Source organism: Camelus bactrianus, chromosome 7 (genome assembly GCF_048773025.1).
Source record: "Camelus bactrianus isolate YW-2024 breed Bactrian camel chromosome 7, ASM4877302v1, whole genome shotgun sequence".
NCBI lineage: Eukaryota > Metazoa > Chordata > Mammalia > Artiodactyla > Camelidae > Camelus > Camelus bactrianus.
In genome coordinates, this window is record NC_133545.1 from 2,030,877 (window position 1) to 2,055,962 (window position 25,086).

The 25,086-nt window shown below is 56.3% G+C and overlaps 1 protein-coding gene across 10 annotated transcripts in view; it reads right to left on the reverse strand.

Annotated features, from left to right (window-relative positions):
• Positions 1 to 9,560: 9,560 nt before the first annotated feature.
• RBM33 (RNA binding motif protein 33) overlaps positions 9,561 to 25,086 on the reverse strand; it is a 103,405-nt gene continuing 87,879 nt past the window's right edge. For 9 of the 10 annotated variants that reach the window (XM_074366675.1, XM_074366674.1, XM_074366679.1 and 6 more), the window contains 3 exons: positions 23,626 to 23,814; positions 16,144 to 16,232; positions 9,561 to 15,802 (listed from right to left, as the gene is read on the reverse strand). In XM_074366675.1, coding sequence (XP_074222776.1) covers positions 15,754 to 15,802; positions 16,144 to 16,232; positions 23,626 to 23,814 — 327 coding nt within the window. In that variant the 3' untranslated portion in view covers positions 9,561 to 15,753. The remainder of the gene's footprint in view (positions 15,803 to 16,143; positions 16,233 to 23,625; positions 23,815 to 25,086) is intronic. The other variant, XM_074366680.1, reaches the window with a different exon arrangement.

Consider the following 25,086-nt stretch of genomic DNA (forward strand, 5'->3'; position numbering starts at 1 on the left):
TGGGGGTGGAGGGGTTGGGGGGTGACGTGTGCTGCTTCAGGAAGAGACTCGTGTTAGCATCAGCACGGGCTGAGGTGGGGCTGGACCCGCCCGCTCACCCGCAGATGCATCCTGCTGCTGTTCGAGTGGTTTTGTGACATGTGGGAGGGCACAGTCACCTTCCCGGGCCTGGGGCTCCGAGGGTCCAGTGCCCCATCACTGCCCGCCCCAGGCGACTGCACTCCAGCTATGGGTCCAGCGGGCCCCACGGCCGGCCGGGAGAAGCCAGCAAGAGGAGGGGGCTGCTGGCACCACCAGGACCACTGCCCCTCCCGAGGGTGCAGGCCGGTCCGTGTCTCCCGGGGACGTCTGGGCAGCCTCCCGTCTCCTCACTGCTGCCCCTGGAAGGAGAGGGGCCCCGTGTAGAAGGCGGCTGGGAGCAGACGGGTGCTGGGGGACGTGCTGGTGGCGGGAGCTGGTCCCTGCCTCCGGTTTAGCCGCCTCAGCTCCTGTGGAAGATTCCCGGGATCAGGCATCACCAGAGGGCAGCCAGGTGGGAAGGAGAAACTCCCCAGAGTGGAGTCCGAGCGCCCTCTGGTGGCCACAGGGGGAGAGTTGGGCCTTACTCCCAGGACAGGGGCCGACCCAGGCCTGACCGCCAGACACAAACACCGGAACACAAGCATCAGACACATTCGGTGTCTTGTAGTTGCTCACGGTGGAAAAGAACATGAAAATGCATACGTACATATATTCATGTATGACGGAAGCATTGTGCTGTACACCTGACACAGCAAACTGACTATACCTCAATTCAAAAAAAAAAGTACCTTCGAAAAGAGAGCAGGGAGGCGGGGTGAGCCCCCAGGAGGCAGCGGCCTGGCGGTCCCCATGCAGGAGCAGACAGCGCCAGCCCTTCCCAGCACCCCTCCCCACCCACCGGAGCGGAGACAAAGCCCAGACACCAGGGCTGCCCTCGGTGGACCAGGCCTGGGTCGGTGCCCTTAGGGCAACTTTGTTCTTAGACATCAGTGGTCAAAGAAGGGAAAAAAGATGACAGTGCTGGAAAGGGAAGCGTGCAAGTGTGGGCTTGGGAGGACTGTGGGACCACCACCTCATTCCTTCCCTTTGCTTAACTGGTGCCGAGGGCCCCAGGGCTGGGAGGCCCTGCGTCTGGACCAGCTGAGCCACGTCAGAGCTGAGGGACGCGGCCAGGGGTGTGGCTCGGCAAATCCTCCTGCCAGGGGCATGGTGGCTGCGTCTGGAAGGAGCCGTTTCCTGGACACGTGGACCCTCATTTGGCTTCCGTGGCCTGAGACGACTTCCCACGCCTTTAGGGGAGGGGGCGACCTGTGAGGAGGTCCGTAGGGGCCAGGGCTGCACACGTGGACAGTGGTCTGGTGGTCCCCTCTGAGAAGCCACACGCCTCCCCTTTAAGGACACAGCCCTCACCGGTGGGGGGAGCCACTGGGCTCCACGGCTCTCCAGCTCTCTGATCTGGTGGGGGCTGGGCAGATGTTCGCACCGGGCCTCCGTTCCGTCACAGGGGATGTCCCTGTAAGCTGAGAAATACTCCTGCTCAAGGCCAGAGCACCCCTGACCCACGCTCAAACCTCGCCCGGAACAGAGATGCCTGGCAGCCTTTGCGAGTTCTAGAGGTGAAGGCATCTGATTCTCTATGAGCCCATCTCCGGGGGGGGTCCACCCCAGTGGGGTGGCTGAGGCCTACATCAGCTCTATCCTGAGGGCCCCTGGGCCGGGCGGTGTCAGAAAACCCAGAGGGACGACAGCAGCGGCAGGAGCGACCAGCAGGGCGGCTCTTCCCCGGGGCCGCGCCCGCGCTGGGCGCCACTCTCAGTGGGGAAGACCGTGGCTTTTGCCCAGCCACGGCGTCCTCCGCGCCTCCACCTGGGGGCCCGAGACGCTGTAAGAGGAGTCCCCTCTCCCCAGAATCCAGGCTGGTTGGGGCGTGAGCAGAGCTGCCCGGAGGGTGACTGGGGTGGAGGAAAGAGCCCTCTCTGTCCCCTGGCCCCCCGGGCAGGGCCCTGCGCCGCCCAGACGCAGGCCCCGTGTTAGGCAAGCCCCCTTTCAGCCGTCTCTCTCTTTCAAGGGAGAAGCTGAAGAAAAACAAAGCCCTGGCAGACCACTGCTGACCCCACGTTCACAGCACCTTTCACGCTGGGGCACGTTCTGCATGACAACCGACCCACACACGTGTCCACGGCGAGAAGCCCACTCGGCCCCACGCGCACAAGCGTCCCCACGGCCAGGGCCTCCCCCTCGCTGTCTGCGGTGCACTCTGCCCTCTCCCTCCGGCAGCTGACCGGCCTCAGGATAACGGCCAGGGTTGTGGGAGAAGCTTTAAAGTGACTGCCCTGCACCCCGGGGCTCGGTCAAGAACCACACAGAGGGAACGGGAAGGCGCCTCCTCCAGGCAGCACCAGGCTTGGCGCCACCCTCCTTGTGGGCCAGGTCTCACTGCTGCCCCAGAGCAGGACAGACCCCTCACGACCACGCCCACGCTGGCTGCCAGCTGGCCCGGGCTTCGCAGTGGCTGGAGCCTGAGGAGGCAGGAAGGAAGGGGGGCAGGGATGGTGAGCACCTGGGGGACACAGGCAGCCCCAGGCACTCCAAGGCCCCCCAGCAGAGAGGCCCCCACCCCCCCAGAGTCAGAGGTGGAGACAGGGAGGTGCAGCCCCATCGGGTCTCAGCCTCTCTGAGACAGGTGACGGCCAGCTCATCCACACCGCAAAACAGGGCCGGGTTTGAGAAACATTTTAGATAAATATAGATTTGCTCCATTTTCTGTATTTTCCTAGTTCAACGCAAGGAGCACACTTCCGTTGTGGAGAGAGTGAACTGATTTTTAAGTTTGCAGAGCAAAGATCCTGCCCAAGGTTGGCGGCCGGGCCCGCCCGCTGCCTGCCGCCCAGCCCCGGCGGGCTGCCCGCGGCCGCTGTGCCCGGCGCCCGCCCCGTGAGCCCGTCTCATCGCGGCCCGGCTCTGCGATTTACAGCCACCCGGGCCGCCCACGCCGGCCCCCACCTCTGCGCCCTGGATGCCCACAGCGGCCACCACAGCCCCCACCCCCACCGCACCCCCCGCCGCGCGGAGCTATTTATAGGCCATGCTCAGTGTCTGTCCCGAAGACTAGGTGTTGAGTCCAAAAAGAGGCTTTTTAGGTCAGGAAACGAGTTTAAAAATACTTTGCCTGTGAGTGTGCCAGGCGGAGGGGCGCAGCCTCCCTCATCCTGAACCTCTTCCAGGGGGACCCTCTGACCTCAGGCTGGGCTCCCCGGCCCAGCTTCCCCCCACCCCAATCCCCGGGGACACCGACACCCCTGGGCCCTCACTCCCCGCGGGCTGCCGGCGGCTCTCCCGGAGGCCAGGGGCCCCTCCTGTCCCTCCTGCCTGCTGTGGCCTCCAGTCCCCGCGTCCGCCCCAGGGCCCGCTGCTTCCCCTCCCCACCCCAGAAGGTGTGGACACGCAGGCCACCACACACGCATCTGGGTGAAGCGTTTGAGGGTGTGACTGCTGAGCGTGTGTGTGTCTGAGCGTGTGAGTTGGGATTGTGGGGTGTGTGTGTGCGAGTATATTGCTTGAGTTGTGAGTGTGTGTGAGAGAGATGGAGGGGCGGGCAGGGTGGAGGGCAGGAGGGAGTCTGAGGGGCGCCGAGGGTCCTCTTGAGGGCTGGGGTGCAGGGCAGGGACCAGCCTCACTTTGCGTCAGCGCCGGCATCCCAGCCTCCAAGGGCACCGGGATTCAGGAGCAAGAGATAAAGCTGCCTGCCTTTCTGCAGGGAGACTGCGAGCTTAGACTGTAAATGCTAAGCCTCGGGGGGTATGACGTTTGAGTCACTTCTTAAGCATCAAATCCCTCTCTGAGGACAGGTTCCAAGAGGAACGGAACAGGGGGAGGAGCTGGTCCTGGGACAGGCCACATGGGGACCCCGGGGGCACCGGAAGGGGGCAGGCAAGAGGTGATGGACAGAGGGGCTGACGACGCAGAACAGAGCTTAGGGCAGCAGAGGAGAGAGGAGAGGCCAGGCCCCGGAGGCTGGGGGCCAACACCCCCACCCCAGCCCACCCTGCACATCCCTGGATCCCCCTCTCTGTTGATGGGGACGGAGCCTCCCCAGCTCACATCCAGGCCCAGTTCCTGATCCCCACTCGCCCCCAGGAAGGCTCACTCCCCGGTGGTGGGCACCCGGATGAAACCGGGGGCTCAGGCACTCCATCGCCTGGCAGGGGGCCAGGACTGAGCTCCCTGGGCGGGGGGGGGGGGGGCGCCGGTGCTCCTGTCCTGTCCTGGGCTCACCTCCCAGTCTGCTGGGTCCCCTGCTGATCCTGTAACAGACAAATTCTAGGACAGACGCAGAGCGTCCCCCAGGTCACCGACTTCCCCTGCAGGAATCTCCCTCTTGGCGACAGGAAGGGGAGGGGACCAGAGTTGGCGCTCCTGGGCGCCGTGGGTACGGAAACAGAGGGGTCCCTATGGATGGATGCCTTAGCCTCAGCCCCAGGAAGCCTGCTCTTAGCCAGGGCTGGGGTGCAGACTCTCCGGCTGTCGTCGGTGGGCGCTGGAGCTGGAGCCACAGGTCCCTCTCGGAGCCGCGGCCCAGGCAACGGGCTCAGCTCTCCTGTCCTCAGTGAGCAGCCACCTGCCAGGCCCCTGGGACCCGGCCTTCCTGACCTTCCTCTGGGCAAGAAGCAGGGACAGCAGGGTCTTCCCGGCACGGAGGTCCCTCCACAGCGCCAGCTGCCGTTCCGGGGAACGGATGATGAGACCCAGAACCCGCTGCAGGGACCCTGGACCCAGGCCCGCTCAGCAGAGGCAGGCGTGTGCGGCTCACCCCACAAAGGAAGGAGCCCCCTGAAGCCAAGGAGGACAGAAGGAAACAGCTGGCAATGTCAGACGCGGAGGGGAGGTTAACATAATTTTATATTCTCAACCAAAAAGGGGGGTATTTTCCAAAACATGGAAGTCACTCTGAGCGGCGTCTGTATGTCGCCAGGCTCTTGGCGGCCCTCGCCCCACAGGTCAGCAGCAGCTGCACACCAGGCCGCGGGCCCCGCCGCCGTCTCCAGGCCAGGGCGGCGCAGCTCGGACCGGCGGCGTGCGGGAGCCTGTGGGCCAGGGAGGCGCCTCTCACCGCCACCTCCGCACGGTCATCAGGGCACATGCCGTGGGCTCCACTCTCCTGCTTTGGAGCAGGCAAGAGCGCGGCCCCCGCCCTCCAGGGACCCAGGGAGTCAGCGCACAGGCCGCAGCTGGGAGGACGGCCCGCATGCCGGGGCGCAGGGCGGAGACGCGGAAGGCGTCCCTCCGGCCGCCACGGTCGGTCACAGGGAGGCCGGGCCGGCGCTGAGCACAGGCGTCCTGGTGTCCCTCCTAGTGGTTCCGGGAAAGCGAGGGTGGAAGCTGGCGGTCATCCCCCTCCAGGCTCTTCCCAACGCCGAGCGGCCCTTCCGTCTGTAAAACGAGAGGGCTGGCCCAGAACGACCGCAGAGGCTGCTCTCAAGACTCCAGGTCTGCAATTGTCGGCCCTCAGGCCTCAGTGCTGTGTCTCTCCCTGACCAGGGAGGGCTCTCGCCTCGGGGCGCCCCGGCCCCCAACCCCGGAGCGCTACAGGTCTGCTCTGGCCATTTCTCCACCCTGACAGGACTCGGGCAGAGATCGTCCACCTGCCGTTCCAGGCACTCAGGTCGACATCAAGCATCACCCCTCTCTCAGCCGCAAACTGGAGGCAGGAGGGGAACCATCGTCTGATGCCGAGATACCTCCAAAGCCATCCTCCTAGCAGGATCTGGCTTATCTCGGCAGGCAACTCCCACCACTGCAGCCTGTAAACACTCTGCTTTGCTCAGGGTCTCAGAGGAAACCAGGCTGCTAACCCATGGTCCTGGGATGAGCCCTGGGGCTGGATCCTTGAATTTGGCGACATGGAGACCAGGAGCATTCTTGGCAAGAAAAGCTTTGGACAAATATTGGGAGTCAAAAGCCAGATTGGTATGGATTCAAGAGAGGATTTCTAAAAGAGAAAACGGAGACAGCAAGAAAGGAGAACTCCTTCAGTGAGTTTTACAGACGTGGGGAAAATTATGCATTAATAGCTGAAAGTTGTTACAGGGTCAAGGGAGGACGTTTTGACTGGAGGCTGTTACCGCATGTTTGTTGCTCACGGGAAAGGTCCAGCACAGACCAAATTCAGGAGTGAGAAGAGATACTTGCTGGTGCCAGGTCTCTCAGTTGGGGGGGGGGGGGCGGGAGGCAGCTCGGAGGCAGCAGGATGCTCACCTCTTGTCACAGGGGGACGGGTGGCCCAGGCAGGTGCACGAAGAGGCGGGCTGGGAGACGTGGGGACGAGGGGGTGTGGATGTTCTCTTCTGAGTGCTTCTGTTTTAGTATTGAAATGGGAGCGGGAAGAGGCTGTTGGCGCTGTGAAGCGAGGAGACAAAATACTCCCGAGACGCAGAGTGTTTCCCGGCAGCCTTCGGGGCTCATCTTTGTGAAGTCAAAGTAGACCAGCCCGCGTGGTTGCCCGTCTTTCCAACCCCGGTCAGAGCTGGGATGCAAGGCTAGAGTCCTGCCGAGTGAGCGTCAAGGTGGGGAGAGAAAGCGAGGGCGCTGGAAGTGCCCCGGGAGCGGGTTACCACTCCAGGGCCGGCCAGAAGTAGTCTGCCCTGGGCGAGCAGCAGTAAAAGGAGGTGGGGCTGCGGCGTGGAGGTCCGGGACGGGTGCAGACGGGCAGAGCTGGAGCCCAGGGGGTGTCCACACCGGCCAAGGTGGTACTTCCTGGCGACTACTGGGCCGGGGACAAGGAGTGGGAGGGGCAGCTGAGGGGGAGAGGAAGTCTAGGGACTGAGGGTCTCCATCTCAGAAAGATCATACTGTGGCAATGACATTTCCCAAGAATAATGACAGAAGTGATGGAGAGAAAGAAGTGTTGGGTCAGCCAACAGGGAGGACGGGGACCCTGGGGGGGTGTGACCCACAGGCGGGTCGTGGGTGGTGGAGCCCCACCTCCGGCTCTTCCAAAGATGTGGGTCTCAGGCAAGCAGCCCTGGGAGAGGGATCCCCGGCCACGCAGACCCTGGCACCGGGTATGGGGTGGAAACCTAGCCCTCTATCCAGGCCTGCGGGCTGAGGAGAGATGGAGGACTGCAGACCTGCCATCACAGAGGACGCAGGCCCACTCAGCCGGGTGGGCCTGGGTTGCGGCACAGGCCGGGTCAGGCCCTGAGGCTGTGCCATCCTGGCTGCATAGCACCGAGGCTGGAGCCGGGCCCAGGAGCCCAGCATCATGGCGGCAGCTGCGAGGTGCTCTTACAGGCTGGTGCTCCCAGCCCGAAGCTGAGGGGCAGGGCCTCCCCGTGATCCTGGGGTCCTTGGCGCCCACTGCCCGGCCACCACTAGCCACATCCACCCGAGGACCCCTCCCCACTCAGGGTCACCAGTGCTGGGGCCCCCACGGGGGTTGCAGAGCAGGGCCGCTGAACCCCCAGCCCAGGTGGGTCTGTCCTTCATCCAAACCTCTGCTCTTGGTCTCCCCTGCCCCGCCCCACCCTAATCTTGAGGCTGGGTCCACCCAGCACAGCTCAAGGCCGTGGGACACAGGGGGCTGAGCCCGGCTTCTGCGCCCCCAGGACGCCCCAGGCCCTCCCCGCACCTCTCCATCCGCCTCGGTTGCAGGCCTGCGAGGGGCCCTGATGCTGTCCTGCCCCCGTTATCACCCAGACACAAGTCTGGTGGGGACCTGGTCCGAGAACTGGGAGAAGCGGGTCGGGGGAGGGGGCCGCACCGCTGCGCAGGACTGTTTCCTGGTTAACCGCAGAGGCCTCTCGGCCTCCCGCCCTGCCCGCCCGTCCGCAGGCGGCACCGAAGGGCCGCGAGAACCGGCACTTCTGGGCACGGGGCCGCGGGGCTGCTGGCCTGTCGCTTCCTGACCCAGGAGCCACGCCTCGAGGCGCACTGTTCCTGTGCTTTTCTTTCTCGGAGCCACAGTTAGGAAGCCCTGTGCTCGCCTAGAGAACTCCTTGGCGACTTATTTTCCCCTTCAGACTTGACTATAACTTTCTTCAAAATGTGGAAGTAAGCCTCTGGATAAAGGAGCCTGGCGGATGCCAGGCAAACCCGTGATGGGCAGGACCAGGGCGGCGGCTGTGACAGATGCACACAGAACCTCCACACCCCTGTCTGCGAGGGGGCTCCAGCCCCTCACACACACCCGTTCCTGCGGGCGCCCTGGGAAGACACTCCCAGACCCCCCTCCCGGGGCGCCCGTGGGCACAAGGTGTGCAGACCCGGGACTCCGCACAAGGAGCTGTTCACAAGGAGTCTCCCCAGTTCAGAGGAGGCCACCTTCCACCTGACATCCGCAGGTGCACTCAGTTCATCTCCCAGGAACCCTCACCCAGAGCAAGGGCCAGGCTTGAGAGAAAGAATGACTTACCCATGGAAACTGGGTTAAAATGGAAGGAAAACAGCTTCGACTTTAATCACTACGCATTTTCAGATTCTTATTTATACCTGAGGAACTGATCAGACCCACTGACCTCTGATACATCACTTCCTTCTCAGTCTGCTTCCCCCCAGACCAGCCTCTTTTCTCGCCTTCTTTCTTCCTTAAAGGACTGGCTTCGCATCCTTGCTGCGGGAGAGCAGTGGTAAGGATACGGGCCACCTCTAGGTCAGTCGCGTTTTTGTCCGTGAGGCAGGGGTGTGTCTGTGTGGAGCGAGGCTCCTGTAAGAAGACGGCCCCCTCCACCCCGCAGGCGACCCTTCTGCCAGCGTGGCTGGAAGCACAGTGGTGCCGCGCGGAAAGCGGGCCTGGCTCCGCGGCGGAGCACCTGCTGTCAGAGGCGAGCCCCTCCTCACAGGTGAGAAAGGTGGTCTCCGAGGCGAAGCGGGAGTGCTGCCCGCCTGGACCTGAGGGCAGACACAGCCCGGGCCCCGGCCGGGGGCAGCCCGGCCTCGGCAGCGGGTGGGAAGCGGGTGGGGGGCACCTGGGCTGCTTCTCCTCTTTGACAATGTTTGGGGTGGGGGCATTGCCTTATTTTTTAAAATATTTTCAAAATAGACCACGAATTATGAGCAATTTGCAGCAACACGAGGAACCCTGAGGACCCCTAAAATGGAAAGTGGACACAGGTGTGCACGGCAGAGCAGGGAAGTCCAGGGCGAAGGCAGAAGGCAGGCCAGGCGACTGAGCTTCTCCGTGCCCGGTGTTACAGTCAGTGTCATACAAATTCCCTTTGAAAACCGTAAACAATTATTTGTGATGCTTTAAAAATTTAAAAAGAGAATGTGAAATCCCCTACTTCCAACAAAACACAGTGACGCTGTCTGCTTGGTCAGCTCAGACTCAGGAGGCCACGGAACGCAAGGAAGACAAGCAGTCACCCTGACCTTCAAATGTGCCCATCGACTGGACAGCTGTGGGAGGCCAAGGGCCGACCAGGGCGGGGCCCGGGGATGAAGCGCTGTCCCGGGGAAAGATGACCCTGTCCTCCAAGGAGCGGGCCCAGCGCTCTCGCCCCCGCGGGTGGGACGTGGCGGGAGAAAATAAAAGCTACAGAACAGAAGCGGAAACGAGATGTTTTATTAACACATCTTTCAAATTACAACACAGTTCAAAGCACAGTTTTCAGCACGGAATCACACACATGATACACACAAGGGTACATTTGTTCATGTCCTGTAACATGTCACAACTGCTCTTCACAAATGTTCCTGATGGCGCTGTCACAGTGATTAGAGCAAAGGGAAGAGCGGGGAACACAAGGCACAGCGCTTCCCGCACACGTACGCGGCGTGTGTTTGGCAGAAAACAGGAAGTAGATCAACCCAGCAGAGAGCAATTCACCATCTCCCACTTCTGAACTCGCAACGCACCGCCCACAAACCGCGTGGACTCCAGTCAGGGCGCCTAGCACTAAGGTTAGGAAGGTCACAGTCAGCCAGCGCAACAAGGTCAAACGGGCCGGCGCGTCCCAGCGCAGTAAGGCGCTGCGCTAACCTGAACTCATGCAAGGGAGCTCCTGCAAAAGGAAGGTGAGAACAGAGGGCGGTTAGAGGCTGAGGGACGCTGCTCCCACGGAGCGCCACTCCTGGGCAGACTGCAAAACAACAGAGTCCAGATGTCACTGTCTCCAACCAAAGGCCTGGAGGGACAAACCAGCAGTAAAACCTGTCAAAGCAAAGCTTTAGAAGTCGCCGCGCTGTGGCCGCGGCAGACGTGACCGGCAGCCCCGAGTGCAGCTGTGAGCGTTGACGCTGGACAGAGCAGCTGGAGCAGCCATCACTGCCCCAGGAGGAGTGGGAGGAGAGAAGGGACCCCAGGGAAGGACAGGGGAAGAAGGCAGGCCTCTGGGGGCGGGGGGGGGGGGGGGGGAGGCGCGTGGGGAAGGCCCAGGGAAGGAAGGAGGGTGTGGGAGCCGGGCTGGCGGCCCAGCCACTCAGCAGCAGGAGCAGGACGGGGCTGGGAACGCCCAGCAAAGGGAACTAGCTCCAAAATGAAAAAGAAAAAAATCAGATTTTGGACCATGTTGCTGGTGAACCTGAAAATTAAACAGTGGAATGAAAGCCTCAGAGTTAAAATCCTCACAGAGGAAAAACAATTCTGGATCCCATGCCTGTGAAAAGCAAAGCTGAATCATAAAAACAAGTGATTATTGGCTCTTCAGTCAACAGTATAAGCGTGTTGTGCACGTGTTGTTTTAAGACCTAGAGTTATATACTCTGAGACGGCGCTGCGGGTGCACAAAATTCAAACAGTCCTTCAAAAATCACGTTCCACTACGTGCCCTTAAAATGAAAAAGAGTTTAAAAGAAAATCACGCTGAAAGAAGGTTAAGAGACCCACGTCCCAGAGTCTACTAAACTACTACATACAGAATGTATTAAAGCAGGACAGCTGTCTGTCCACTCAGTGGAAAATACTAAAAGTTAAAAACTACATGATGTTTCCTTTTTAAAGGGCCTATATTCTTCTACATACCTTCCAAAATTAGTGAAATAAAACACATCAAAACACCCACATGAAGACCTTTTTACATTTTTGTCTATTAGAAGTAAAAGAAAGTAGCAACTTTTCAATAAAAACACCCGTCCTGCCTGCCCATCTTAATGGAAAGATTTCCTACCAAAACATGGCACAGAAAAGAGAGTTTAGATTTTTTAAACATTCTCCAGAAAGGGCAGGTTACACGTGTAAACCAACGGTCCTTCCCAGCCACACGCTGGAGAAGAAGGTACCCCTGGATCCAATATGAATCAGTGAGTCTTGTTTGGTTCTAGCATGTAAAACCACGGGCACTTTAAAATGAGGGAAATTAAGTAGGTTGCAAAAAAACCTTACACAAAATCCTTAGGATTCAGGAGTAGATCAAGGCTGACCGCCTTTGGAGAGTTCATAGTCACCAACGTCCAAAGCAACACTTCACTCAGTTTTAAAAACAGTTGAAAGGTTAACTGAAATGCTCACTAAATACAATAAAATCGCTAAACTTTCCCTCTAACCCACGTGAGCGCCTGCATCTCCTCTGTCGGGGGTGGGAGGTATCAACACCCTCCCTCTGCTAATTAAGGTTAATCCCCTTGAGAGAAATGTCACTTAAAAACCTGTGAAGAATCAGCAATACCTTTCAGCCCCCCACCCCTACACAAACAAAGGACGAGGCGCAGGGCTGCGGGGGGGGGGGGGCTGCGGGGGCGGCGCTCGCCTGCCTGAAGTGAAGCAGCTCTACCCTGCGGACAGGCGCGGCCGGCTGGCCCGAAGCCACCTGCCGAGGGCAACAGGCCCTACGCGGTTCTGGACCACCGGGCACGCTGTCTTTCCGGGGAGCTAAGGGAGGGAAGCAAGGGGGTCTCGAGGGCTCCACAGCCCCCAGGAACAGCCCCGGGAGCTCTGCACACCGACCTCCACCAAAACCTGACTTCTCTGTAGGGTCCCTGTCAGTCACAAGCACACTGAGCTTACCTTCAGTTAAACAACAAAGAAATAAAATTCAAAACAAAAAACAAAAACAAAAAACAGAACAAAACAAAAACCACAAGCCAAAAGAAAAAAAAAAAAGAAAGGAAGTGTTCGGTTCCCAACACAAAGCCGGCCTTGGGTCTCATCCGCCCTCCGCACCAGCTGCGGGGCCTCCTCTGTCCGAGGTCCACACTCCACCGGGCCCCCATCCTCCTGCCAGTGGCGTCCCGCAGACATCTACCGAGGCCACCGTGTGCCCACCCGCCCGCGTGCTTCTCCACTGGGCAGCTGACTGCCCTCCGAAGCCAGCGCGCTGAGGGCAGCTCGCTACCGACACCGACTCCTGGCACCCCCTTCGCTCTCCACCACTGCTCCTCGCCCACCTCCACTGCTCCTTCCCCTTCACCCTGGACACCTCTCCCAGCCTCCTTCTAGCAACAAGGCCTACTTGCATAATTCAGCAAAATGCTCTTTAAAAAAAAAAAGACCCCTCGGTGCAGGATCTAAGCTGTCACCATGCAAACACACTACAGAATGAAGCATAAATAATCGTTTATCCAGGACCTTTACAATCATGAGAAGGAACCCAGATGAGGAAGAGTTATGATGAAGCCCCTCCCCCCACCCTCCCCGGGGGGAGAGGGCGCAGGCACCTCCCTAGGATGCTGGCCTGTCCCCAAAGGGGGACCCTCAACATTTCTTCTGGAAAAAGGAGAGATTTCCCCTAGAAGACTATCAACGTAAGGACTTAACAGATGTGGCCAGACCAACGGTAATGCAAGGTTATGCCCAGAGAATCAGCTAGGTGAACTCACATTACAGCATAAAATCAAAACAAGATAATGCAGAAAGAAAAAGTAACTCAGCTGCATATAACCACCTACAGTATCTGCCTCATGAGACAGACTGGTATCTACTGGCTTCTTGAATTTGGGAACAAATAATACACAGGTCAGGATAAATGTATTGACTTACTACCATCTTTATAAAAATCGAATATACACACAAACACATCAACAATTACGGAACTGTGTCCATTAAACTCTGATAAGACAACACAAAAGAACTAACAAATTGCTAAGATGTTGCTGAATTGAAAGCATTTCCAATAACATTTTAATTTTAAAAGGTCCATATTTACACAGTATGTTAAATGCTTCTGCATCTCATTTTAAATGCATGATAAATAAAGAACAAAGATAATGGTTGCAACAGATCTTCCAAGAGGGTTCAGCTTACGGTGGTCTGACTTCACTGCGAGAAGTGCACCAGAAATGGAAGGAACGTTACTTTCTAATTCTGCTTCTTTCCTTTTCCACAGGTTCCTCCAAGGAAACTAAGCCTTTGTTACCGGTCGCAGCCGGCACTCACAGAGCCCGAGCCCAGGGGCCACGTGCACCAGGGGGCCGACTGCATGGGACATTTCTACACAGGCCTTTCTGAAAGGCCCAGTTTGACTTCGATGCTCTTTCAAAAACATACCAAGAGAAAGCTTGCTCGTGTGTGTGGACGGTTACAGAACACACGCGTCCCAGGGCGCCCATGTCACACTCGGACAATGCCAAGAGCAGACCTGGAAGTGGCCAGGAGGTCTGCCTTGAGCAGCGGGGCCCAGACAGGACGGGCTCCTTATCACAGACTAGAAAGAAGCACGTCTGAATGGCTACTCTCAGAGACAACGTGCAACTTTTCGATTTCAAAGCCACAGCACACTCAGACAGCTTCAGAAGGTGGTAAAAATTTGTCAGTCATTTGATCGCATCATTAAGTCCTCAATGGGGAAAGAAGTCCGTTAACTGCGAGCCCTGCTGCTGCCCAGAGTGGGCAAGTGGCCTGGGTCCCTCCTAACTAAAGCCTACAGGCCACTCCACTCGGCATCTCCATGCCACTCTCTGCGGACGGAGCCAAAGAAACGACGCTTTTCACTCTAGAGGCATCTGCACGCACCCATGGGAACGGGGAACCGCGGCCGCGCGGGCCAAGCAGCCGAGGAAGGTGCCCCGCGCTGACCATCGGTCAGCTCGCTGAGCATCTGGAGGCAGGGATGGCACACGACACTGTCCTCCGAGGGTTAGTCGGGGGCTTTCTGGAACCCGGGTGGCCAGGCACCTCAGTGGGAGGGTGTTCCAGCACGTTCTACGAGTGCCTACAGCTTCCTGAGGCAGAAATCTTCAGAAGAGCAACCACCGACAGCCACCTCCACTTGCCAGGCCCACGCTAGGCACACAATGCCGTTCTGGAATCAAGGCTACAGATAGTCTCACAGGGTCTAAAATACTCTCCTCTAGCTCCGGCAAATTAATTTCACACAGTCACACAAAACTTCAACTGTGAACATAAGACACGAGTCCACAAGACCTGTGTCTCAGCTCCCATGAGAAGGCCGAGAGACAGGGACGCCTGCTGCGGACAGCTTCTGGTCACATCCGGCCCTCAACAGGCTCACCAGAGGCACTCGGTGAGAAGAGGCTTGTCTTTCCCTTCATTCTGTTAATAAATCGGCCATGAAATCTTAGATATAAAATATAGCTTAAAAGGCTGAGTATGCCCCAGTATCGTTTGCTCAAATAGTTTAGGTCCACTTTAGAATAAATCCAAAATAGTGAAACTCTTTCACGAGCAGAAATACAATAAGGCACTTTTTTCCAGTGTTTGCCCAGAACGGATTTTACTAAGATGGCTCTACGGGGAGGGAGTGTCTCACCTGGAGGCGCCTAACCAGAGCTCACGCAGGTTCACCCGCGATACAGACTCCCTTCGCTACGGCTGCTCTCACGCCACACGCTGCGGACAGCACCCCGCCAGCACAAACGCCACCCGGCTCCTGGGTCCACTGAAGGACAGCACGGCCCCTGCTCAAAGGCCTTCCAAAAAAAGAGAAAGCTAACCTAAGCAGTGCTAACCAGGTCCCCAGAGAATGTTCCATGTGTCACAGAGCTAGTGACGTGCATGTGCAAAGAGGGGAAACCCAACAGGTCCGTTAGCACTTGGGGCTGTCCCCCCCCCTCACCTGGCAGGTGCGCGGCGCGGCTGGCCTAGGAGGGGGCCCGGCCAGGGCAGCAAACAAGCGCGCCCCCCACCCCTGCTCTAAGCCCGGGCACGTGGTGGCCCTGCCAGCACTTCCGCCTCATTCGGAAAGAGTGTAAAAAGGGGTGTTCCTTTCGGAACTAGGAACGTAAGTTGGTGCTTTTGGAATATTTACAAGAAGCAGAATCTGCCACACAATTGGCACCACTCCCAACCACCCTCATACCCTGCTTTCCAGGATATGCAACTGTCAATCATAATGACCCGAATTTTAATCTACGTTTTTACAAGAGCCTTTGAGGGCTTTCTTAGAAGGTAACACAAGTGAAGCTTGGCTGAGAAAATGCTTGTCTAGCCTGCACTGAAGATAAGTGCAACCATTATCAAATATTCTTTGCTGTGAGAAATACTGAGAATTCGTGACGTTAATGCTCGTTCCTGAACCTAAGCCACTGAAATCGACCACACAGTAAGGTCACAAAGAACAATGTCGACATGCACTGTAAGCACTTTGAAAACAAAAGAGAACGAGAACTGTAGTTCTTTGTGGTGACAACAGACTTCGAAGCAATCTAACACCAGCTCCAGTCTACCACGGCCCGAAAGTTCAGCTCTTCTGGAACCAGCGCTGGGCCGTCGGGCGCTCCGGGCAAGTCACGCAGGACTGAGGACGGAGAGGCCTAGGCTCGTGGGGACTCTGCGCCGGCAGCTTCCATGAAGAAATTCCACCATGTGTGTGCAGCGTTAAGGTCAGCCTCTCCTGCCAGAAATCACTCAACAATCAGCGCCACATTTATGTGGGACAAATCTATCATATGCCTGTGGAAATTTAAAGAAACAAGGACCATTAAGCTAACTCAGCACACAGCAGTCAGCTCACCACGGCAGGAGAAAGCGAAGGCAGAACGGGGCCCTGACGAACAGAACCCATTACATAAAACGCAGACTGACGGGAAGGCCGACATCCAAGCAAGGGGCAACCACCCGCGTCACAGAAGGACGCACGCCCGTCTCCACGCCCTCTGCCCGCACCCCGGCGTCTCCGCAGTGACAGGCAGGAACCCAGACGCGTGACGCAACAGCACTTTGGCAGAGGGCAGGCCACAGGCAGAGGCTCTCCCGCCTCCACCCCGCGTCTGCACCAGGGCACGCACGGCTACCTGTGGAATTTCTGCTGAAATGCTAACGCATGGGCTGGTTCCTTGAACTTGGCGATGGCTTTCCGCTGCTGGGGAAGCATCTGTAAACTCTAAAGAGAAGACAACAGAGAAATAGGTTAAAAGCAAAAAAAGACCAAATAATGTTCATCAGATTGAATGTAACATTCGGGTCCAGGCTGACACCTGGATCACTAAAACTAATTCAACCTCCCTGCCAGTTTTTCTTACCCGCCCACGTAATCTGCCCAAAACCAGCGCTTCACTGGGCCGCTGCCCCGAGCAGCACTTCTGCCCTGCAAGCCTGGCCCAGCAGCCACCCAGTCTTCTCTCTAAACCTGCTGTGAGAGGCAGGGCGGGCACCCCTGGAGCGCTACTTTCTCGTCTTCTCATCCCGTGAGTGTCCACGGGGCCCTCACCTCACTCTTCACAAGAGCAGTGCTCCTCACAAAGGAGGTCCTTTAGCAAGGACCCCACCGCCTGGAGGGGCAGTTACCGCCTGCTGACCGCTGGGGCTGATTCAGCTTGTCAGCCGTGCAGCTGGGCCACAGTGAGGGGCCGCTGTGCCTACGGCAGCCGTCAGCACGATTTGGTCACATTTTGTGCTTAAGTTTGAGTACTAAGTGGCATCTTAAATTAAACCTTTAATAGTTAACCACTGTACAGTAAAAACCAAACGCGTTCATTAAGAAGCTAGATCCAGCCAGTGAAGAGTGCAAGGATGGAGAACTCACAGCTGGTCCTCACACTTGCCCCAGGAGGAGGGACGGCTCTGTCTTCCCTGCGGCCTCGGGAGAACTTGGATTTCTCAGTCACTCCTACCCTCCAGAGTCCGATCTCTCTCAAGCATCTCAGTGACTTGCCATGTGCTTCCGGGGCAATGAGCAAAGTGGCAGGTGGGGCCTTGCCACCACGGGGACGTGCTGGATGGAGCAGCACAGGACTCAGCGCACTCAGTGGTCAGGAGCTGTCTGCTGTGTGTGGGCCTCTGTCTAGTGAAGCAGGACAGTCAGAAAAAACTACTGATGGTAACACACCGCCCTTTAAAAGTGCTCACACATGCGGCCGCTTCCTTTTAGAGCATCTGTCCAAAGGCCTACAGTGAACGCACACAGCCACACATCCAGTCCTTGAAATATGTTCAGAAAAGCAAGAGCATATGAAATAAGTACTCTCCATTTTAATAAACACAGACCCATCAGACAGTCCGGGGCACATCACCCACCAGGACTGGGACCAGGACCACAGGCAGCAGTGAGCAGCGTCTGCCTGTTTTCTGAAAGCGGTGTAGCAGACACCAGATTTTTCCTCTTCTGTCAGATACAAAACCCAGAAGCAGAAGAATTTTCTTGATGATTTCACTTATCATAAGGTTGCCAGGACAAGGAAGGCCCAGTAACCTGGTCTTACTGCTATCAGGTAGCTTCTCCTGCACACAGAGTGAGCCTCAGAGAGTCCTCCTGTGTCACGGGACAGAGATTGTTCTCAGTCCCAAGCTTCCAAGCTTCCGGCCCAGGCCCCCTGCGCTGCAGCCCTGAAGGGCCTCCTGCTGGCGGGCTTGGGGTTGTTTCCCAAGAGCAAACACTGTGCTGCTCGGCCACCAGCCGGGGCGGAGGTGCAGATGAGGGCCGGCCTCGCGGCACAAGCGCGGCCCCCGCAGCGCCAGCCTTTCTTTCTGATCCGACCTCCAGAGGCCCTCGGTGCTCTTTTCTGTCTTCTGGCCACACGGCTGCAGGGCCGCAGGGCACTGGGGGCACCGCAACGCCCCAACGCGACAGTGCCACGCCACGCCACGCCACGCCACGCCACGCGGCCAGCACGGTGGCAGCTCTTACCTCAAGAATCAAAAGAATTCACCTAAACTTATTTCGTCCAAAAATATAAAACTGCTCAATTAGGAGCAAACGAGAAACTAATTGCTTATATCATACACTCTACGATTCACAGATGGAATCTGGATTTTGAAAACACCACGCTCTTCCTTGAGAAAAGACACTTCTAGCTCTTACTCCCTTTGGATGATTCCACAATGAAGTGAAGGTGTGAGCTCCCTTCCCGCCACGTGCCACACAGAACAGCAGACCGCTGGACGGAGGGAGAGCTGCTACGTGGTTTGCCCCTCGGGTACCAGTCAGGAGAGCGCCAGCTCCCAATGAGGCTCCCAGCTCAGGGCTGCGCTGGCTCTCAGCAGTCGATGCGGGGAGTGAGAGCTGTCTCAGAGTCTGAGCTCTGCTGCCCTTGACTGACATCTCTGCACCTTTTTTCCAAAAATAAACCCTCTTTTCCAAATACGAGACTGAACTGCAGAAACTGGCAACATTCAACTGCTGCCGACCTACCTCAATGATGGGTACTGATGATCACCTTACTGGGAAGAGAGAAAAGATACTTTGCACTAAAAGCTAAAAGGCTTATTATGATGATCACCAACATCACTGTTTTCCACTTTGAAAATATGTACTTCTACCTAAGTCAGGAGCACATTTCCAAATAATTAAATAGTTTAATTCACCCAGAACAGACCAAGAGCTAAGATCTGTCTGAAGTCTGCATGTCACTGTGAGCACCAGCCCCCGGCCCCCCCCCCCCAAACAGCAGGGAGGCACACGGACAGACAGGCAGCTCGCCCAAGCCCAGCCGGACTGACTTCTCAGTCTTCAGAGACAAGACATCTCCAGACAGCTTCTGAGAGTGGCTGCGCCACTACCCGCAGCAAAGTGCACGTTAAAACAGCCCTGCGTGCGCATTCCACGATCCCCGTCAGGGCTGTGGTGGGACCGCCTGCCACCGGGCGTGACACAGAAGAAAAGCTCTGACAACCTACGATATAATCTCAGAAAGGTGTCTGTGCTGTTCAGAATCTTGGCCTCTTTTTCGCAATTGGGAAAAGCTCTTCCTCTCTCTAGAAAGAGCCTGTGTTTATGTATACAGATAAATTAAAATGTTATGGGGATTCAGAAAGGATCCTGTAGTCCTGAAAATCAACTAAACCCTCCCCCACTCTGGCCGACAGTGCCCAGTACCGCAGGTTTGCCTGAAGCCAAAATGGTACCGATACTGCGCGGCACTGGCTGCAAACCCTTAGAAACGCCCCCTCTCGGGCCTCACCCCAGGCCTGGCCGGGCCCCTGCGTGGGCCCGGCCTCCCGGGACGGTTTGGGCACCACGCAGGGATGTGCACAAGGCCCCTTCTTCACGTGACGACACCGGACGTGCTGGTGGCAGCGGGGCTCTCCCCGCTGGGTCTCTTCTTCTCGGCCCGGGGCCCTGGCGGTGCCGGCGTCGGGAGCCAGAAGCAGCGAACGGGGGAGCTGCACCAGCCCCAGGGGCAGCCCCCTCCCGCGCCTGCTCACGTCTGCACTGACCATCGCGCTGCACGGCGGCCTCTTTGGACACGGATTCTGTATTTTTCCTGAATTCCAGTGTTTGGGCTTCCTCGAGCCCCAGTCAGAAGCAGTGCTCCTTCTGCTCTGAATCGACTTGAAGACCCTGGGCCGCTTCTCTGCCACCCTAACCTTCCTCTTGTACAAACACCCTGCAGATACCCGGTGTGTGATTAAACAGTCTCCTTAAAATCCTCTTTTTCTTTTGGGATTATTTATAGCAGTTTTCAGAAATTCGTGTTGGATCCTCCAAACAACAGTTTTTCCCATTATGGTTCTGGACCATGTGGCCACACCCAGACTTTCTTTAAACACCAAGACATCAGTGTTCAGAAAGTCTACATATGACCACACGCAGTGTTTTCTGTCTTACTGTCCTAAACTTCAAAACAACCAAACTGCTTTCACTCATGATTCCAACCTTCTCCACTGCACCCACAGACATCCCTGGTGGGTTGGAACCAGATGCAGAGTCTCACTGACCCACTTCGCCTTCAGAGAAGGTCAGAAGCTCTGACCTGACCCTCCCTGACATGACTGCCTAAATTAGGGGCCCCTCTCCCTGGGCCCAAGACACTCTCCAGAATGGGGCTCTCCAAGCACCCGGCCCCCGCGAACAGCAGCGTTGGGAGGCTGGCAGACTTGCTGGGCCCCACGCTCCTCCCATCACCAGCCTCAAGGGACCTCCAGGAGGACCCCTGGGAGCACAGGCCGACGCTGCCCGGGCCACTCCCTCGTTGGCCTCGTGTTTCTTTCATCCCCTCTTTTCTGGGTCACGCCAGGAACAATGGAATGGTTACGAGACAACGTTTAACTTCACGAACGGTCAGGAGGGTCTGATGGAAAAAACCTAGAATCATGAAGGTGAAGTTCTGCCGGAAAGCTGCACACTGAGAACCGGCAAACTCAGGGCTTGACCTAGAGCCTCCTCTCACAGCTGGAGTCTGGCTGAAGGGCCGGTGGCTTCGAGATGAGCTGCCGGGGCCACGCCTGTCACTCGGGCTGGCAGCGCGGCGACCGCCCCCCGGGGCGGCCGGGAGGAGGAGGAGGACGCTGGGGAGCAAGCAGCAGGCGTCGTGACTACTGTTGCTCGAGGCTAGTGCCTGTCTTTCAGGTTCAGCGGTGATCACGCAGGGAACTACTTTTGTTTTTACACCATGGCGTTTCATCTATCATAACAAAGTTTCTTCTTAACAGCTCAGGCAAAAGCCCTCAAAGGGGAATACAGGTAATTAAGCAAAGGGGCTTGGAAGCTACAACTACCTTACCTCCTAACCCGAGGAGCTGCCCTGGCTTCAGGCTTTCAGAGCGGAGCTGCCAGGGCTGCCCCCGGGAGGAGGCCACACCCGTGGGAACGTGTGCCCACCCTAACAGAAACCAGCCTCCTGCAGCCCCGCCCCCGCCTGCCCCCCTTCCCTCAGAGCAAGACCCACCTACCCTTGGTGGGACCTTCTGACTCATCGGACGGCTCTGCTCGCGGGTACCAGGTGGGTCTTACTCTCACTGCACCCTCTCACCGGAAACTCTTGGACACGCTGCCATCTTTTCTTGTGTGATTTCTAGCTCTGGTTATAACATTTCCACAAAATCTCATTATTTTATTAAAAAATGTATTTAAAAAAAATTTGGGGGGTAACTAGGTTTACTTTTAGTTATTATTTTTGGCTAAAATTTCATCATTCTTCCTTATTCTGTAAATGAGTCTATGGACAAATGTCTTTGGACCCTCTGGAGAGGTTTATGACGAGTTTAGGGACGAGCGTATTAACCTGAGAGCGACGTGGCGCCTCCTTGCCGCCTGCCGCCACAACGGAAGCAGCAGAGTGACACGGGGTCACCACAACAGCCTAAAATTAAAAGGCCCGAAGGCGCCAGAGTCCCTCCCAGCGCAGACACCACCACTGCTGTGACGCTAAGTGACCACGAGGGGGTGCCAGAGCCCAGACCACGCGGAGGCTTAGTGTGCCCTCTGCTTCCTCAGATGGGGGGGGGGGGCCTGGGTCTCCAGCACCGTCCCATTAAACCATAATGGAGTCTTGTTACAAATGTCTTTAAAAAACTGATACGTATCAGTGTCACCCTTAGCCATCTAACGCTGGCGGGAGCTTGTTCTATGTTTGTTCCCCAGTTAAGACACTCGGCATCGTATGAACGCAGTGTTTATAGATCCGTAAACGCCTGTCAAAACCGTCCCACGGGGCTCAGACAGGCAAGGAAGGAGGCCCTGCTCCGCGCCCGGCTGGACGGGCAAGGTCCCCCAGAGCGGCACCGCCCCTCCCCTCACGTGAAGGGGGCCTGAGGGAACGCAGAGAGCACCGCTCTCATTTTCCCATCTTCCTCTCTAAATAAACAAACCCTGAGCGCCTGGGGTTGTCTTCGCTTGGCTTTAAGTGCGCTCAAACTTGATTTAACACAATGACCTCTAATCCTTCTTTTCCAAAATCGGGGAGGGAAAAGGCAAATGGGAAGAATAAAGGCAGAATCAAAATTCCACTTTTAGGGTGGATAAAACCAAGGTGAGGTGGTTTAGCAATGGCTCCAGGCTGACTTTTGCAGTGCGGTCACTGAGCCTCACTCAGCACTCTGAGAAGCAAACAGCATTGCCACTCAGATGTCGATCTTGAAAATTCAATCACATTCAAGGAGGCTCAAGACAGTTATCGAGACTACACATGAGGAAGCAAAGCCGAGACAACTAGCAGGTCACGTGTGGAAAGCAAAGTGCTATCACTTCCCACCTGAACAGAGACCCCAGGAAGGGACTGCAGCATGAGCCTGCACAGAGGACAGACGAGACTCTGGGTCTTCACCTCGAGACTCACCGCTAAACTGACTGCGATCTGACCCCAAATTTTCAACAACCATTTGTTTGAGAGTGTCAGCTCAGGATAACCGTATTTTAAAGCATCTAAAGTTCTCCAGCGTCAGTCCTGTGTTACGACTGTGTGAGAACAGCTATCTCTGAACATAAGCTTCAGGCTTCTGATGACTGATAAGCTGTTTCTGACCACACCGCTGGGAAACCGACTCTACTACAAACAGAAGCCACAATGCCTGGTTAACCTTTCATTACTACACACAGATGGACACTAAACCTAACCACCTCTCTAGGAATCCAAGGATGAAGGCAGAAACAGTTAACTTAAATAAAGAAATCACCTCCGAAGGGCTTTCGTCTATACCTCACTCTTGTTAACAACTACCAGTAGATGAAGATTTAAAACAAAAATTAATTACTTATATCAATTCTAGGTTTCCCCATTCACTCAGGAAGCAAGAGGCTATAACAAATTCTTGAAAGAAAGCACTCTGTGTGCTCTCTGTGCACTTTTTACTCAGAAATCTAACGTTTACACTCCACGTCCCACGACTGGCCTCAACCCTGTTTCCAAAGTGCTCCCCCGCAGCCCCGGCTCCTGGCATGAGAGGGAGGAGTGTGGTGCTGGCAGCTGTGAATGGGGCCAGAGGTGAGGGCTCTGGGACACGCTGCTCAAGGAGAGCCAGGCCAGCCTGCTTCACTGGGGTGCCCCCAGGACTCTAGAAGCTGGAACCCTCAGGGATTTCAGTGGGAATTTTTGTTTACAGCCCAAATGGAGATCCACTTGTAGCCAGCTCAATAGAGGTCTTTCGCCATTTAGAATTAAACAGTTTTAAAATTAAGACACCAAAATATTGTCCACATTATTTCACATTTGTCAAGTTTAAGGCAAGTTCCACAGGTGTTAACACGTGGGGCTGTCTCTAGAAATTAAGGTCAAGAAGGCTAAATACTTTGAAATGACTACACACAAAACAAGGGTGTGATAAAACAAAAAAACTGCATGTCCGAGTGCAATTGGGACCTTTAGGATAATTTGAGGATTTCAAAGGATAATTTGTTCAAAATAAATATTTCATAAAAGTTTCTGAGCACCTGAAAATTTCCAAAAAAATCTTACTCTAAGGCAAAAGTTCTGACATCAAGTGTGTGCAGTAGATAAAATATTTGTCTTTCTTCTCAAGAGTATCATTTTAAAATGAAGTAACCAACACAAAAGGATTTTAAATGAAACTGACTCTGGGAAGGACAGGGGCAGGGACAGAACGTGCCCCGAGTGACCCACCTGAATGGGCCCCACCGACATCAGCAGGCTCTTCAGCTGGACGTCAGTAGTGGAGGAAGAAAGCCCTTCCACAGACACGACGCAGGGCTGAGGCTTGCACTCCACCACCCGCAGGTTCTGCTTATTCGGCATCAGGCGGCCCCGGCCCATCGCACCGGCCATTCCTCGGCCTCGGCCGTGCATGATGACCTGGCAACAACAAGCGTCACTGTTCAGCCGGGAGTCTGGGGGCAGCAGAACACACCCGCACACGCACAGACAGACACAGGGCCCCCCGAGCGGCGTGGGGAACTACAGTCAGCAGCTTCCCTGTGATGGAAAAGAATGTGCGTGTGTCTGTGTGCTTGCATAGTTTTTAAATGAATCACTGTGCTGTGCACTGGAAACTAACGCAACATTGTAAATCAACTACACTTCAACTTTTTTAAAAGGTAGCTATTCAAGTTATAAGCTTCGGAGTTTCTTTCACAGTTACTAAGATATAGAAGGGAGCAAACAGGTTAGAATCCACTAAAATACCATGAGCTACAGGATTTTCTATAGTTTTTATCCACTATCAGAAAAGAGTTTAATGTCCAGACAAGATGACAGTACCCAGCAAATCGGAGTGGAAGGAAAGGAAGTGGCAAAGTCTGCATGTGTCCTGGTGCCAAGCACGGAGCCAGCAGGCACCTGCTGCGTTATCATCACTCCACAGAAGCAGCGGGACCGCAGAGGTTCAGGAAGTAGCTGCAAGGACCACAGTTTAAGATTCGGATCCAGCGATCATGGTCCCAGAGCCCAAACACGCTCGCTGTGTCCTAAGCCGGCACAGCAGGTGCTGCTACTCACGGCCGCCTCGGGCACTGCGAGCCACAGCACTGCGCACCTGCTCGTCTCATGAGCACGTGCCTTGCCATCCTGAGAGCCCAGAAGGCAGATTCTGCAATGCGAGCTCTGACCCCCTCGGGCGGCTGCACCAGTACACACGACACTCCTCTGCTGAGCTTTCAGAACAAACCAAGAGAGCCAGGTAGAGAGGGGCAGAAGCGACCTCCCTGGCATCACAGAGAAGGGCAGAGAGGAAGGCGGTGGGCGTCAGCACGGAACCCGAGGACACGAACGGGACCACGCAAAGAGAAACAGAAAAACACGACATGTCTCAACACTCCACAGCAGGTGACGCAACTGCTCCTGCGACACTCCTGAGGAGCAAAGGGGCAGCTCAAGAGAAGCCACGTGGGAAACAGGTTGAAAGCTGCAAGTGACACTGGTGAGAAGCCAGCAGAAAGTAACTCTTCCTGCCGTCTAATTGCGAGAAGCTCCATCGCTAACAGGAGTCCCCTCTACCCAGTGCTGGCTCACACACCAGGAAGCACCGTGCAGAACCCTCACAAGAGCCCAGGTGAGAAAGGAAAGGTGACTGTCCTCGTTTTAGGTGGGAGCAAACTGAGGCTAAAGATGAAGAAACTCAAGTGCTTT